The following is a 14,426-nucleotide window of genomic DNA, read 5'->3' as shown; positions in this document are numbered from 1 at the left end:
CAACATCGTTTCCAATTGTGTATAAGGTGCTTCAACATAAGCTAACATCGAATAATGATTCATCGAGATAAGACAACAGCAACTTCAACAGAATCCCAAATCTTGCAGTTAAAAAGCTGGACGCTGAAAATCTGGGACCGAGTATCTACCTATTGGGGCGAGTATTGGGGACTGTACCAGGCCCGTCATGGGTTCAAGCCCCAAATAGATCGTGCCACCATACGTAGGACTGACTATCCTGCTGTGAGGGGTAATCCAAAAGTCACTGAAAGGCAACCCCACAATGGGTACAGGCAGGCCTTAACCGTCAGCGGTTGTTGTGCCAAAGAAGAAGAAGAGACAACCAGACCACTGTTAACCAGTTAACCAGACACTGAACCGCATCAAAAATCTGGACCTGGTACAGGTTATTATGGATTTCCACAGCTTCTTGCCTGAGTCGGAATACATCCCGCATATCGTGTACTGTTTGTACGATCGAACCTAGAGTATCTGGTGGTAAGAATGCAAGGATTGTGCAAGCTGCTGATGCGTGTCGTCTACCTTACGAAGCGTACGGAAGCTGCACGATTCCATGTGAAGCAAATAGTAAACATGCAGCACCTGTACCCTACGTGCGTGATGTTTCTCGGTTTGATGGGTGAGCTGTGACTGTTTTCCCGGTCGGTATGCCGACGGACGGTACAGTTTAGTGGTGGTAAAAATGAAGTTTTCGTCGGAATCGATTCCGGCTAGCTCCGAAGTTTCCTTGAATTGATTCCGGATAGTAGGTCCCGAATCAGTTTTCAGAACCGATTCGCAAATTTACTTGTAAACGATCCATTCTCATGTAGATTTCCAGACTGATTTCGCTTCTGAAACTTCTTATTTAGTAGTAGTAACGGCTTCCACATATATAAAAACAAAACAAATTATTTCCTTTATTTCTTCTTCATATTTCATTGGTTTGTATTTGAACCGGTTACAATATATCTTCTTAAATGATGATACAAAAGTGTGAGAAACGGAAAGAAAAACGAGAGCAGGCCCGTTCAAGTGTCAAGTTCAAGATACAGCACAGTAAACCTATCTATAATGCTTATATGCTACAGTTATGAGGTATATTTAAATTTGCTGGTATTTGTATCTATTGTTTTGTATGGTTTGATGTGAGTGTAGGTGTGGTTTTCTGTTTGTGAGGTATATTAAGGACGCTACATGGCGATCACACGCGCGGAACCAGTCCACGGCCAACGAGTGTCAGTCAGGGCCGGAGAGGATTAAACGGATAATTTATAACAATTGATGTGCGACAGAAACTTGGTATGATCCATCCAAAATGCACTGTGGAAGGGCAGAAGAAATTGTCCAATTCATATAATCCCTGTACTAGAGTAATGCATGCTATTGCTTTTCGCTTACACTACACCAACAGTTTCTTCACAATGCATAAAAAGTCTTGCATTTCCACACTATCTTTTCCCTGTTAGGAAAGGCACTACGAATCTCACGTACCGTTGGATGATGCTGCGGGAGGGAGGGTAAAGAACGGTAAGGAGGGGGGGGGAGGGGGACAGCAGTGCAAAAGGACTCAAGTTGCTGTCGCACATCTGGTGGTGATGCCTGTATGTTTGGAATCATCTCATTGAGGAGCGCGTTGGCCGGGGGTCACTCCCCGCGGTGATACGATGTAGCGTTTTGGCTATTGCAGTGGTGTGGTAAATTTTGTATATGGTGTATATGAAAATTAACTATTGCAGTAATATGGAACCCGTTGTTGCAGTTGTTTGTGTGTTGTGTGAGGTGAGGTGATTAGTTGGTTGACTATTGTTCGGTTATGGAGGCGTACACCTCGTACCCAAAACCATTTGCGAACGGTCGCAGGCACGCAAGGCTGTTTGCAGTGAGTGGGGAGACATTTAAATATACCATCATGATGGTTAAACGTAGAGTTTTAAGAAATTATAAACGCAAAGGAAAAACGTTAACTGTAATGATGAAGATGATTAGTAGTCGGACCCGTACGGTGGAGAAACGACGAGCTTTGCCTGTAACAAGATGATGGCAAAAGCACGGATAAAGAATAGTTTGCAAAGAAAGTGTCAATGGGCTAGATCTACTGGAATACGATTTGAGGGGGGGGAGGGGGGAGGTTAGATCTGCACCTGCAGACCCGATAGATGATGATCGAATGGCACATGTCAACAACGCGTGTGCCAACAGCTCCATCAGAGGCAAAAGATAGCGGCTACGGGCTGACACTGGCTGGCATGTGTTTCGCACCATCGATGCCCCGCATATCTGCAATTCCACTACGCAACAAAATCCAACGGCCGATTGAATCCACCCTTGCGGTTCATGTACTGTCGATATTTGCGCTTTAGTATGACGTGCACCTCGCCGACATCGTTGCCCTCCACCTTCTTGCCTTTCGTCGTATCAAAGCCACAGAAGCCCATCGTCTTAAGCATCTCCTGCTCCTCTGGCGTTTTGCCCTCGAGTTCGGATTCCGGTACCATGGGCTTCATCTGTGGAGCACGGCGTGACGATGACGATGGCATCGGTTCGTACGACCTGTGGCGAAAAATGAAACGGCACAATGAAACGATTCTTCATACAAAGTAGGCGCGCACTATTCTGATCAGAGATAACGGAAGGTTCTTCGCAACCCTTCCGCTAGCTTCGACCTCTTTCTTAATGCACTTCGCTACGACGTTTTAGGACAACTCATACGCTACACTTCACTAATGTTCACCTCGATCTCGAACGCGATCTTGATCTGGATCGTGACTTTCGCCGGCCCCGATCTCGCTCACGGTCCCGGTCTCTTTCCCGCTCTGATGAGCGTTTGCGGTCCCTGTAAGGAATATATAGGATTAAAAATTGTTTTTTAAACGCTCCACTGTACTTTGTTTTTCAATTTCATCGGTCATCCTTAGCGTACGTAGCGTTTTACAGACCTAGCTAACGTCCGAGCTGCACGGATAACGCACCCAGTCTGGCAAACCCATGGATCATATTACGAGAATGCATCAGAAATAGGTCAATAAAGGAGTAGGAGTAAAATACATTCCCTCACACAAGACAACCCTCCGTAACAAGCTTTAATTGCAGAAAAAAGTATATTGCATCGGAAGATGAAACGAGTTCCGAGATCTGAACATCAAAGGCAATCTAGTTTAACCGACAGTTTCTAAAAGGGGTTGTGCTCATTCGCAAGGGTTGCATCCGATCCGCTTGATACGCATCCCCCCAACAGAAACTGCTTACATACCAGTAGACGGGAAGTTGCCCACCCCGTAGAATGGGCCAACGTACGCAAGCGCAACACACACTGGAAGTAATGGGGACCACAAACACTCGCAACTTACCGCCCTCCGGATCGATCTCTTTCGCTGCGGTCCCTGGAACGCTTACGGCGTCTTGGCCGCTCGCGCTCCTTCCTGCGCTTGGGCGACGAAGGCATCTTTGTGGAGACGATGCTAGGGGTTGGGGTTGGATGTTAATATATTAGCCATTCTATGGCGCGAATGCATGTTGTGCACAATTTTGGGACTTACCGCGCTAAAACATCGGGACACGCATAACCTAGCAGCTACGCCGGCATCGTATTCCGAGCCCCGAAGCCTTCCTTTCTTCCGACACTCTTCTCCGCTGCTTTTTCTTCGCGTTCGTCAGTCTGGTGGTCAAGCAATCAGTGTGGCCAGATTATTTTGGCGGTTTTCGGTAGGCGCATCAAAATTTTATCGGTAGTTTTCGGTAGGTTAAAACTCGAAACTTAAAAGAAGTAAAAGCGAAAGAAGTATTAAGCGGGATGGAAGGGGGTGTTGATGCGGAAAATGAAAGTTCCATCTCACGAGAATATGCATCCTTTATTTAGGATATGGATTAGATTTGGTTCAGCGGTTTCACAAATGAAGATTTTTCTGGAGTGTCGATCTGAAAATTGGAATTCTAAGCCAAAGAAGGACAAAGATGCACATTTTTTTTTTTGTGGTGACAAGTTCTTTTTCTCGGGGCTCCACGCGACCCCTTAGCAGCACAGCAGTGCTCATTGGATACGATTTTATCGTACGTGCTGTCATTTGATTTTCGCTGGATTATTAAGATTTATTTAATTGCTCGGCTGAGTTTTGTAGCTCAATGATTAAAAAATTGAGATTTTTTCCTTCAAACCCTAGATATGTATATATATATACATCGGTATTTCTGGTCACTTTGCCCACAGGGCAAGAGCTTTTTGGCTGCCACCGTCGCAAAACCGTCGCAAAACGTCAAAACCGACGTCGCATGTACTGCAAACCGACGTCGCCAGCGAGCGAAACTCGCAACGATTTCGAGGCACTGGCGACGGTCGTTTTTGACGTTTTGCGACGGTTGTTGACCTTTCGAGTGAGCTTTTGCCCTGCGGGCCAGTGTGGCCAGATTATATTGGCAGATTTCGGCAGGAGCACTGTTGAGATAACTCAATTATTTTAACGATAATTAATCAATTATTTTAACGATCAATTTCTTTTTACCCTACTAGCAAAGAGAATGAAAAAGTGTGCGTCTTTTATAAATAATGTGTGTGGTTTGAAGCAAGATTGTGTGAAGCTATGAATTGAAATGTGCTTTTATTTGCAATAAAAGTGATAAAATATTTATAAACCAAGTTTGATGTGTTAAAGTTTTTCTTTTGATTCGGGTGCACCAAGTCCGTGTAAAGGGAAGCGCACAGCGCACTAAGAAAGAAATGAGCGGGAGGGGGTTTCAGTCCAGCGCAGCACAACTCGCTGGAATCAAGTGGGGTACCAATTCAGCGCAGCGCAAGCCGAAATAAATGGAAAGGAAGGGGTATAAGGAAAATACAATGAAACAGCACGAGCGAGCGTTCTTTTCAGTGAGAGCGCCTCGTGCATTTTAAAGGCATGCAATAGAGCGCATTCTTTCCGTGGTAGCGCTTCATCCACCATTTTTTATTTTTAGCCCAAAACAACGGACTTCGGATCCGATCTTGGGCCGGCCCCCCACCGTGTGTTTCTACTTACCCCTCACCTGAAAATTTCATTCTCTTTGTCTGTCGGGTAAGCTTTAACCGCCGACAGCGAGACTCAAAATCAAATTTAAATGTTTTTCTTTGACGAGCAATTCTCGGAATCCACGCAACTGACATTTTCTACTTATTATGAACATTACATTTTAACGGATAAAAATAAAAAGTGCCAGGCAAACAAACGTGCATCAGCGCGATAAGTAACAAATGAGGCTAGCAATCCTTGAAACAGCATCCCAAGCGCCACAGATTAAGCTTAAACGTCTGAAAAATCAAATATCTGTGATTTTCGGTAGGTTAAATGAAAAATAGGTAGTTTTAGGAGGCTTATCTGTGAATCGGTAGGCATATGAAAAATCTGTAGGAATACAGATAAATCGGTATTTCTGGTCACTCTGCAAGCAATCAGGCCAAGGTGCGAATCAAAAGGTTAGGCAAGAACGATAGATTTGACAGTCAATGAAGCGTTTCATTCTATCAAAATGATCTAATATAAAATATATTCTTAGATTAATGTTCTGTTAAACATTGTTCTACTTTCTGTTGAAGAAAGAAGACAATTACTTCCATATATGCTATTTAGTGTATTTTATAATTTTATCAAAAGCAACGATATACATTAACATTTTATCCAAAAGAAACTGCATAAAACATGGCGTCCGATATCGTGATCAAACCTCGTGTTTAACGATTATTGAATGCAAATTTTGTTATTTCATTTGTTTATCAAAACGAATGCAAAGAAGATACTAAAATACTAAATACAATTTCTGGATCGGGTAAGGATCTACAAAAAAGACACTTTTCAATGTAATCAGCAAAGAAAACTTGCAACTGCCGTTAAGCTGTCAAGCAGACAGAGAGCAAAGTCCAAAATCAAGTAGAAGAGACACAATAAGCAGAGCTACGAAAACATAGAAAGTGCGAAAAGATAACACAGTTCGCGAGTCGTAATTTGGGCAGGTAACGAAACATTTCGGGCATGGCGACCAACTTTCGGAACACAACCCTCAATGAGGAACGAATATTTGGCAATACAAGTGGGCTAAACACGTCAGCTGGAGTAATTCCTACGAATCATCCACCACCTTTGCCACCGAGACCCCAGTTTTCGGGTGGAGGGGGAGATATGATGTTCGGTAATCGGTATGGATTTCCTGGCCAATCTGGATATCACAGCTACAGCCCGTACGGAGGATATTCCTCTATGGACTATTATGGTCACAGGAGCTACGGTGGATATGGAGGGTACGGTCAAGGATATGGAGGAGGATACGGTAGCCCCGGTGGTGCGTTCAATTATCCGGAACACAGGTTAGCACCTTTTACCCATCAAACGAATACAACCAGCTGGGTTATAACCGGATTTTGAACTTCCAATCTCAGGTTTATTCAGTTGGCAGAAGAAAGTTCGCGACCCGCCTTTCAGATCCTTGAATCGCTCGTCGGCGCAGTTGGCAATGTGGCGACGATGTTAGACTCTACCTTCTTTGCCGTCACCAGTTCATTCCGTGCCGTGCTGAGTGTGGCAGCAAATTTGGCGCACCTGAAGGGAACGTTTGCCCAGTTCTGGTCATCTTTGGCTGTTGTGCGAGCGGCCGTGTGGTTGTATAAAAAGTGAGTGGTACCATTCGTTTGATGGAGGCAGTTTGTCAGAATAGGCTAACTAGCAACATTATTCCCTGTTTAGGATGCTGTACAAACTGAGGATAACAAAAACAGATCCCACGTTGGAGGCATTCAAAGAAGCGTTTAATGTATCTACAGGTAGCGATGTGAACGGTAACAACAACGGCAGAAAACAATCATCCTCACTTTTAGCAGCACTATTCATGGGTTTCATGCTCTCCGTACCCTATATGCTGATAAAACTGTTTGCACCAAAAGTCAGCGAAGATACTGGTAAGAGCGTAGCATCAATTGCGCTGATTTACTCGCAACAGGATCGATACATTCCTATTTCTTTTTTCTTACACAGCACTAAGCGATCCTGCCATGTGGAACAATCCAGTGGAGGTACAGGCATTGCACAATTTCGATGCCTCCAACGCTCAGGAGATGTCGATCCGTGCGGGACAATCGGTGTTACTTGCGCCGAAGCAAATTCAAACCGACCGACACCTGCTGAACAGTGGATGGGTACTAGCGGCTACAACCGATCGACGAACGTCTGGAATCATTCCACTAAACTATGTACAAGCGCTGAAACAATCTGTCGAGAGTCAGTAGATAATTCAAATATTAGCGGGTCTGGTATCTTACAGTGATTTCAATAAAATGGCTTTTATTAACCAGCGACTTTTAGCCGATGTCTAATGTTTTGTTTTAAATGGTTTGCTTGGTTGATACCGATCGGCTGCGTTATTTTTTTTTCTTTTTGGTTTCCTGTTGCCAATGGAAAGCATTATCAATTGGTCTCAATGCAACGATATCAAAACGGCTGCGATAAACAAACGTTTCAGCAGGACGGACGGTTAGTTTGCAACGGTCCGGTTTTATCGCGGCATTCGTTATCTTAGCAAAACATCATGATTTAATGCATAGTGGATTAGTTTGCTTTAAAGCATTCTAGACATAGGAGCTTTCAAGGCGGGTAACAAATGAGTTTACAGATATGCACATCAGTGTCGAGAGTGTACGACGTACAGGAGCGATGTATTATCGCAAATAGCTCTAGCGGAGTTTTTTTCGATTGCAAAGCAAAAAGGATTCAGTAATAACATAGGAAGGGCATTGTATTTGACTCATTTTGTTGGTGGCTGGCAACACTTCCCCTTTGACGTGTGAGTGCGAAAGAGGGATAGCAAACGCGAGGGAAAGGGAGAAAAGCGAAACGAAATTTGGGATTGGGAGAAAGCGAGATGAGTTTATTTGGAATCCGATTTGTTGTTATATATACACTGTTGCGAAAAGCGAACTTCTCTACTTCACCAAAATAGTTGCTTCAATGATAGTTACTGTGATTATTGCCTGTACTATTCGCTGTATATAGCTCGACAGAGAGTTGAACTAGCCGTAAGGAGAACCCAAATGAGTGGAAACGGGAACATGGGCTCGACGGAAGCAAATCCAACTCCCGGTCGCTTCTCGCACTGCACCCTGTTGGCGAACGTCGATGCGTACAATCCCGATACGCTCGATCTTTATCAGGATCCGGAGGCGAATCGATACTGGTTCGCCTGCTTCAAAGACATGGTGCTCAAGTTCGAGCGGCAGGCAATGGCAAGTCAATCGAAGGATGCCAGCGCTGCAGCCCGTGCCCAATCTTTCCGCGAGCACTGTGCGGAAATGCTCGTCCAGCTGCAGGAGGGCACACGGTAATTAGGACGAGGGATGGAATGGGCGGTTGGTGCATTCTTGGCGCGCATAGCTCATCGCATTTGAACATTTGCAGAGAAACGCCATCATTGGGTATCAGAAACCTGCTGGAGGTAATCGAAAGTGCTCTCCGAAAGTTTGGCTTCGATGACCCTTGGAAGGAGCAAAAGACGATCGAAAATAAAGCATCGATCGGTATGCTAAAGCCGCGATTGCAGCAACTCGACAGCATAGCCTCCCGGAGGGAAAAGTGGACGGAGATTGTACGTGGTGTACTAGCTGGTATGGATCGAGAGATGAAGGGCTGCTGTGGGCAGTAGAATAATGCCCTTTCGTTGATGCTCAAATTCCAGGTAATATGTTCGATTGGGGCGCCCAGGCTGTGACAAAAATTTTAGAAACAAACAATGGATTCGGCCTACAGCAGGCTCTAGATCGGATACAGAAAAGGCCCTGGTTAATCGACGACCTAGACGGGTGGCTCGACAGAATGGAGGTAATAATTCGATGCGTACAATAGCAGAAAACATTTCACACATGAAATTGAAAATGGAATCTTTTAGCACGATCCACCACACCGCTGTGCGACGATTTTCACTGACAACGCGGGCATCGACTTCGTGTTAGGGATTGTGCCCTTGGTTCGCGAACTGTTGAAGCGCAACACGAAGGTGCTGCTGTGTGCGACCATCAATCCGGCGATAAACGATATTACGTACTCCGAGCTAACGAAAGCTATTGCCGATTGCTGCGAAGAGTGCGACATACTACGAGACGCCTACAGCAAGGAACATCGGTTGTTGCTGTTTGGCAATGACCAGATCGGACCCTGCCTGGACTTTAGAGTGCTTTCAAAAGGTAAGAGCGTTTGTTGTCTATACTGTTTTTGGCAACATAATGCATAACCGATAAACTTTACGCTCTATCACCCATGCTAGATTTATCGGACGCAATCGAACAAAACGACGTCGATTTATTGATTATTGTCGGAATGGCTCGTGCATTGCACACCAACCTGTACGCAAAGTTCGCGTGCGAAACATTCAAACTGGCTGTCGTAAAGAATGAATGGTTAGCTAAACGGCTAGGTGGCGAAACTTTCTCCGTGGTATGTAAATACGAACGGTAATATTACTTTAAATGTTATGACCAACCAAGGATCGGCCCTTCGGATACCGGATCTAAACCATGAAAACATCAATGAACTGTGCTGAAAGAACTAAAATAAATATTGAACGCGTTGATTATATTTTACATTATTTTTTAAAACATCAATATTTACACCTTAGGAGCTAGTCCAATTTCACCGTGAACGAGGCACCACACGAGCATCCTTGGTCCGCTTTCGGATTGTTAATCACACGAAACCCGGAACGTATCAGCTCGGTGTGGTAATCGATGGTAGCCCCGGACAGGTACTCGATCGAAGCACTATCGATGGCCACCTGCACACCGTCACGGCTCACGATAATGTCATCTTCGCCGAGCTGCTTTTCAACGGAGAATTTGTACTGAAAGCCAGAACAGCCTCCTCCCTCTACCGCAACACGTAGAAACGAATTTTGTTTGCAAATCTCCTTCAGCCGGTTGATGCAGGTGTTGCTCAGCTGCACCGAGCTGGCATCAGCTGCATTTGGTGCCGCGCTCGACAACAAACGGCGTTGAAGCAGCGACGAAAAGCACAATCCAATGCTACGCGGAGATTGAAAAACGATAGGATAGAACAAATGGACGTAGCAGTTATTCGTTAGGTGATTTTCACTTTCCGACTTACCGTCTCTGCACGATTGCGTTCATTTCGATTCGTTTTTGCTGCGCAACTGTTGTGTTTATCTACACGATACTCATCTTATTGCGGTACAAAATTGCATAAGGTGACTGTTTATTGCGCCGGCCTGCAGTGACCCTCTTTCGCGATGGAAAGTTTATTTTGATTGTGCGCGTACTGTCATCAACGTCACCTAGCACACACTATGGTCAACTGAATGGCCAAAATCACCGAAAGATTGCCCAAAATAACAGTTGCATAAAGATATTTCATGGGTTCGAACATTCTCGATTATCTTTTTGGAATAGAAAATGTTCTGTAAAAACATTTATAGCTATTGATTTTCTTTTAATCTCTCTCAGTGGATTTACTAAATTTCTCGTAAGACCGATCGCTCTTGCGAATATAAATGAGATTGAATCAATGTCTGGTTTGTTAATTCCTTGTACTAAATATTCAACAGTATTTCATACAAAAAGTTATCTCTGCACCCGACAAACACCTTTTTACCATACTCAAGTGGTGATGCAAATAGTTCACCGTTCAATTTCATGCTGGAAATAATGCTATTTTTCGCATCACTACTATCGCGAGTATCGATTAAATTAATCCATCCCGACGTTGTGCAAACCACGAGATAGCCTTCTACTAACAATGGAGTTGCGTAGATTTGTGATTGAACTTCAATTTTCCATTTGGGGATGAGTGTGTTGCTGTTTGTAGGTAAATATTGTAAACAGTGTACATGCCGATCGTAACAGCCAACGATTAAATCTACTCGATCGAGGGGATATTTTAACATGACGAGCGAAGAAAACACATTGCCAGGAAGGGAACGGATCGTTAACTGTATAACACAGTAAAAAAAGTAATTAATTGTAGGACACTTATCTCTAATAAAAACTTACCTCGGTTCCTTGTTTTGTTTCGTATATTCCTAGTGTACCATCTACGCTACAACAAGCGATCTTGTCGTATTCTGGCAGGAAGGTAGGAGTGCTAAAAATTGGAACACTGCGCTGCGTTGTTCTTTTCCACGCCAAACACCCTGTGGCTATGCTGATTGATGCAATGGTACCGTCCAGAGTAACAACCAAGACAAATTCTGCACCATCGCCTCCCAAGACTATCGGTTGGCACAAAATTGGTTTGGTTCCTATTCGTATCTTCCATCGGAGCGTAGCACTACAATTTCCCTACAAAGGGAAGTTTACATTATGTTATTTCTACCCTAAAATTCTAAAATCCATTGTATATCTTACCCCTACAATACAATGCAAATTGTGTGAGGAGCTATAGCTTCCAAAGATGATTACGTTTGTTGGCGGTACTACAAGTGGTGCACTTTTAATCATTCCTCCAGCGTCGTACTTCCAAACTATACTCGCGTCTTTCCACGGATTGAAGCAGTACAAAAAACCATCATAGCATCCAACAATACCGTACACATTGGCTTCAAGAGTGAAAAAGTTGACCGTGCACTCAATACGGTCGGGGAAGAAATGGTGCGAAATGATCGCATTCGTCTCGATATTGATCGTTACCAGCAATCCCGCATGACTGCCGACGCTCAATATTGCACCGATACCCTGGCAATATATTATTGAAGCACGAGAATCGATACATTTTTTCAAATCGTATTTACGCTCGATTGATTGAAGTTTTTCGGCCGAGTTTTGGATGGTAACAACGTCTTGCAAGCGATTACTGTTCGAGGGTGTAGTTTTTAATTTTATATAATCGATTGCTTTTTCCAATGGAATCAATGGATCCAACAGCAATGCCATCAATCCTGGTAGTTGTATCTTAAAATGCTCCTCCAATGTAGCATGCAAACAAATGGCATTAAAAGATGTTCCTCCACGGTCCATAAATGATGAGTTTGGTTTCAGTTTTTTCGTTCGACCACTTTCTGTAGGCTGGCTTTCGTGTACGATACCCATCGCATTTAGCTCTACACAAAAATAATCCGCCGGAGTGATACATCCCTTGATGCGAGATTGTTTTAAATTCTCAAAAATCACCCCTAATCCTTTTGGACAAATTTTACCATGAGCAGAAAGCGGAAATTGTTCAATGCGATGTAATTCGTTTGGAAGCATTTCTGCTCTTAATTTGGCCCGCATTATGCTCCATAGTGCTTGGCGTAAAGAGGGATCATCGGTGTCTGACTTGAAGTATATTACCAGCCGATTAAGCTCCTCAATAAAGCATGATGCGCACTGTTCAACTGATGGATGAGTTTGTAACACGGCTTCCAATTCCGGCAAGCTTATTCGACATCCAAAACGTTTAATTGTGCTGGTACATCGTCCACGATAATAATAATTGCCTTCTTTGCTAAGTTCTACCAAATCTCCTGTCGCCCGGAACACGACATCAGATATAGTTGTCAGTGCATCATTATCCTCAGACAAGCCTAGTATCACACATTTCCGGGAGCAGCTTCCAATATACAATTGACCTATTTTTGATCCATTTACCAGATGATCCGCTTGCACACCTCCGTCGATTTCATTCCTAATCTGTAGAACGATTGATTGATCAAGTACTTCTCCTAGAGGTATGTCTGTCTGATTGTCTTGGCTTTGAACTTTTTGAATCATGCTCCAACAGGAAACCTCCGTTATCCCATAAATATTATACACACTTACACGACAATCAGCTGGACGAGGCAATACCGGGAAACGTTCACCGCCTAGTACAAGCGTTCTGAAAAAGCAATAAGAGATGATTAATCGTCTTATCTGTTGATCAAAGATCTTATCGGTATTAATACCTGAGCGTTGTTTGAGGACCAAAAATGATGTCCAGCATATCAGTTTTACTCCAACGTGTGAACATAGAAGGCGTCATTTGCATAAACGTTATTCCAGGAAACAGTACATCCAATAGCCGTTTTGGAGATAAGCGTATAGAGTTATCCACCATTAAGAGAGTAGCACCAACTCGCAATCCCATGACAATATCGAGAACAAATGGATCAAATGTTGGAGGCGAGCATACAAAAATTACGTCACGACCACTCAATTCAAATCGATTGCTAAGTGATAGCACGTTTGGCATTATGCAGGTACTTGGCACGAGGACTGTTTTGGGTTGCCCAGTCGAACCGGACGTTCTTATACAAAATGCTATATCACGATAGCTTTCCGTGCTAGTTGCGCTAAGTGAAAACGTAAGCGACATCGTAAAGATGCGCATCTCGGCCAGCATTTGCAAACCATCACGCGTTCTATTAAATTCAACATCGTGCAAGAAGTATGCGGCACAAATATCATGGTCAGGCGAGAGCTGTTCATCCCAGGATTTGTCAATGCAGTAAAAGGTGTTGCCCGAGATGATGATGCTGCAAACAGGCAACTAAGGGAGTGAAAGTATCAGTGCTGTATGTTTGCTTTTAACGTGTCTTACCCTCCTATAACAGCAATTAGCGCTGGGCAATGAAACAATTGAACGCCAACAATTCTTCCTTCCAAATTCTGTTCCTTCAATACTCCTGCTATCTTCAGCATATTTTGCCATAGTTGATCGTAGGTTGTCTCAAAGGCAGTTTCTTTGCACGTGTAATATTTTATAGCAATATTCTGGCTAAACGTTTGAAACACTTTTCTATCAAGAAGTTCCATGGAGAGAATTGTTTGTTTACATTGTTGTCTGGCGCGCTGTTCAGCTGTCAACAAAAATCCAAAACAAACGCAATATGTTTATGCAGCCCAGTTGGGAGTTCAAACTGGATTCAACAATCGTTGTTTTGATGCAGTTTCTAAAAATAATGTTTTTCGGTTTATTTAATCACTCACTTCATCGTACGCATTACAGTCTGTTCCCGAGTTACGCGGTTTTTGCGTCCCCGACGAATCCGCGTAACTCGAATATCCGCGTAAGTCAAATTTCACGGTTTTTGACTAAAATACTATTCATTACTCGGAGTTCTTGATTCAGTACTTTTAACCGTAGAGTTGGCAACCAGATTTATACACGTAAGTTGGCAACCGGCATACCCGGGTATTCCACACGTTTTGATGCAAAAAATTAACGATTTTCATAGGTAAACAATGCTTTCTATATTTTAATGCTATAAGCAAGTAGTGCCGACTATATATTCTCTTTTATTTCATTTATTCATTAAGTTTTTTCATTTTATTATAAAAATAACGGTCAAATTGAAATTTGGAATCGCTTGAATTTGACTCGAAAATAAGCACAATACGAAAAGAGGAAGAAGAGAAACGTCATTCTCCATTCAAAATGTATAGAATACCCGGGTATGCTGGTTGCCAACTTACGTGGTAAAGTTAAAAAAATCAAAATAAAATACTTACA

At 43.3% G+C, this 14,426-nt stretch overlaps 5 protein-coding genes across 7 annotated transcripts; 2 read left to right on the top strand and 3 right to left on the bottom strand.

Moving 5' to 3' along the window:
• Positions 1–896: 896 nt before the first annotated feature.
• On the bottom strand, positions 897–3,673 carry LOC121597162 (U4/U6.U5 small nuclear ribonucleoprotein 27 kDa protein). The gene is made up of 4 exons (XM_041922738.1): positions 3,540–3,673; positions 3,351–3,461; positions 2,735–2,836; positions 897–2,553 (listed from the first exon to the last, which is right to left on the bottom strand). Exons 2-4 carry the CDS (start codon positions 3,443–3,445, stop codon positions 2,292–2,294), a joined length of 459 nt encoding a protein of 152 aa, XP_041778672.1. The 5' UTR covers positions 3,446–3,461; positions 3,540–3,673; the 3' UTR covers positions 897–2,291.
• A 2,046-nt stretch (positions 3,674–5,719) lies between these two features.
• Positions 5,720–7,318, top strand: LOC121596375 (probable peroxisomal membrane protein PEX13). Its single transcript, XM_041921257.1, has 4 exons — positions 5,720–6,328; positions 6,401–6,631; positions 6,705–6,916; positions 6,993–7,318. The coding sequence occupies exons 1-4, from the start codon at positions 5,997–5,999 to the stop codon at positions 7,241–7,243; spliced, it is 1,026 nt and encodes a 341-aa protein (XP_041777191.1). The 5' UTR covers positions 5,720–5,996; the 3' UTR covers positions 7,244–7,318.
• Positions 7,319–7,584: 266 nt separating this feature from the next.
• Positions 7,585–9,579, top strand: LOC121596374 (4'-phosphopantetheine phosphatase). Of its 2 annotated transcripts, XM_041921256.1 has the most exons (6): positions 7,585–7,797; positions 8,007–8,331; positions 8,409–8,614; positions 8,686–8,828; positions 8,896–9,190; positions 9,271–9,579. In XM_041921256.1, the coding sequence occupies exons 2-6, from the start codon at positions 8,045–8,047 to the stop codon at positions 9,459–9,461; spliced, it is 1,122 nt and encodes a 373-aa protein (XP_041777190.1). In that variant the 5' UTR covers positions 7,585–7,797; positions 8,007–8,044; the 3' UTR covers positions 9,462–9,579. The 2 variants fall into 2 exon arrangements, with proteins under 2 accessions (XP_041777190.1, XP_041777189.1); XM_041921255.1 differs by lacking the exon at positions 7,585–7,797 and having other exon boundaries at positions 7,804–8,331.
• Positions 9,558–10,248, bottom strand: LOC121596376 (iron-sulfur cluster assembly 2 homolog, mitochondrial). The gene is made up of 2 exons (XM_041921258.1): positions 10,107–10,248; positions 9,558–10,024 (listed from the first exon to the last, which is right to left on the bottom strand). Exons 1-2 carry the CDS (start codon positions 10,127–10,129, stop codon positions 9,625–9,627), a joined length of 423 nt encoding a protein of 140 aa, XP_041777192.1. The 5' UTR covers positions 10,130–10,248; the 3' UTR covers positions 9,558–9,624.
• LOC121596373 (beta-alanine-activating enzyme) lies at positions 10,145–13,750 on the bottom strand. 2 transcript variants are annotated; one of them, XM_041921253.1, is made up of 6 exons: positions 13,515–13,750; positions 12,880–13,449; positions 12,755–12,812; positions 11,363–12,625; positions 11,009–11,296; positions 10,145–10,947 (listed from the first exon to the last, which is right to left on the bottom strand). In XM_041921253.1, exons 1-6 carry the CDS (start codon positions 13,727–13,729, stop codon positions 10,549–10,551), a joined length of 2,793 nt encoding a protein of 930 aa, XP_041777187.1. In that variant the 5' UTR covers positions 13,730–13,750; the 3' UTR covers positions 10,145–10,548. The 2 variants fall into 2 exon arrangements, with proteins under 2 accessions (XP_041777187.1, XP_041777186.1); XM_041921252.1 differs by having other exon boundaries at positions 11,363–12,812.
• Positions 13,751–14,426: the final 676 nt, after the last annotated feature.

Source organism: Anopheles merus, chromosome 3R (assembly GCF_017562075.2).
Source record: "Anopheles merus strain MAF chromosome 3R, AmerM5.1, whole genome shotgun sequence".
Lineage (NCBI taxonomy): Eukaryota > Metazoa > Arthropoda > Insecta > Diptera > Culicidae > Anopheles > Anopheles merus.
Note: the sequence above shows the minus strand (reverse complement) of the source record. Positions and strands in the feature narration are given on the sequence as shown.

Bases quoted from the DNA above. Each gene is read 5' to 3' on its own strand.
- LOC121597162 (XM_041922738.1), bottom strand. From the start codon at position 3,445: ATGCCTTCGTCGCCCAAGCGCAGGAAGGAGCGCGAGCGGCCAAGACGC. The intron at 2,837-3,350 runs GTAAGTTGCGAG...TATTCCTTACAG, and splicing joins AGAGATCGATCCGGAGGGCG to GGACCGCAAACGCTCATCAG. The intron at 2,554-2,734 runs GTGAACATTAGT...TTTTCGCCACAG, and splicing joins AGATCGCGTTCGAGATCGAG to GTCGTACGAACCGATGCCAT.
- LOC121596375 (XM_041921257.1), top strand. From the start codon at position 5,997: ATGGCGACCAACTTTCGGAACACAACCCTCAATGAGGAACGAATATTT. The intron at 6,329-6,400 runs GTTAGCACCTTT...TTCCAATCTCAG, and splicing joins TTCAATTATCCGGAACACAG to GTTTATTCAGTTGGCAGAAG. The intron at 6,632-6,704 runs GTGAGTGGTACC...TTCCCTGTTTAG, and splicing joins GCCGTGTGGTTGTATAAAAA to GATGCTGTACAAACTGAGGA.
- LOC121596374 (XM_041921256.1), top strand. From the start codon at position 8,045: ATGAGTGGAAACGGGAACATGGGCTCGACGGAAGCAAATCCAACTCCC. The intron at 8,332-8,408 runs GTAATTAGGACG...GAACATTTGCAG, and splicing joins CAGCTGCAGGAGGGCACACG to AGAAACGCCATCATTGGGTA. The intron at 8,615-8,685 runs GTATGGATCGAG...CTCAAATTCCAG, and splicing joins TGTACGTGGTGTACTAGCTG to GTAATATGTTCGATTGGGGC.
- LOC121596376 (XM_041921258.1), bottom strand. From the start codon at position 10,129: ATGAACGCAATCGTGCAGAGACG. The intron at 10,025-10,106 runs GTAAGTCGGAAA...ATCTCCGCGTAG, and splicing joins AACGCAATCGTGCAGAGACG to CATTGGATTGTGCTTTTCGT.
- LOC121596373 (XM_041921252.1), bottom strand. From the start codon at position 13,729: ATGGAACTTCTTGATAGAAAAGTGTTTCAAACGTTTAGCCAGAATATT. The intron at 13,450-13,514 runs GTAAGACACGTT...GCCTGTTTGCAG, and splicing joins CTAATTGCTGTTATAGGAGG to CATCATCATCTCGGGCAACA. The intron at 10,948-11,008 runs GTAAGTTTTTAT...TGTGTTATACAG, and splicing joins AAACAAAACAAGGAACCGAG to TTAACGATCCGTTCCCTTCC.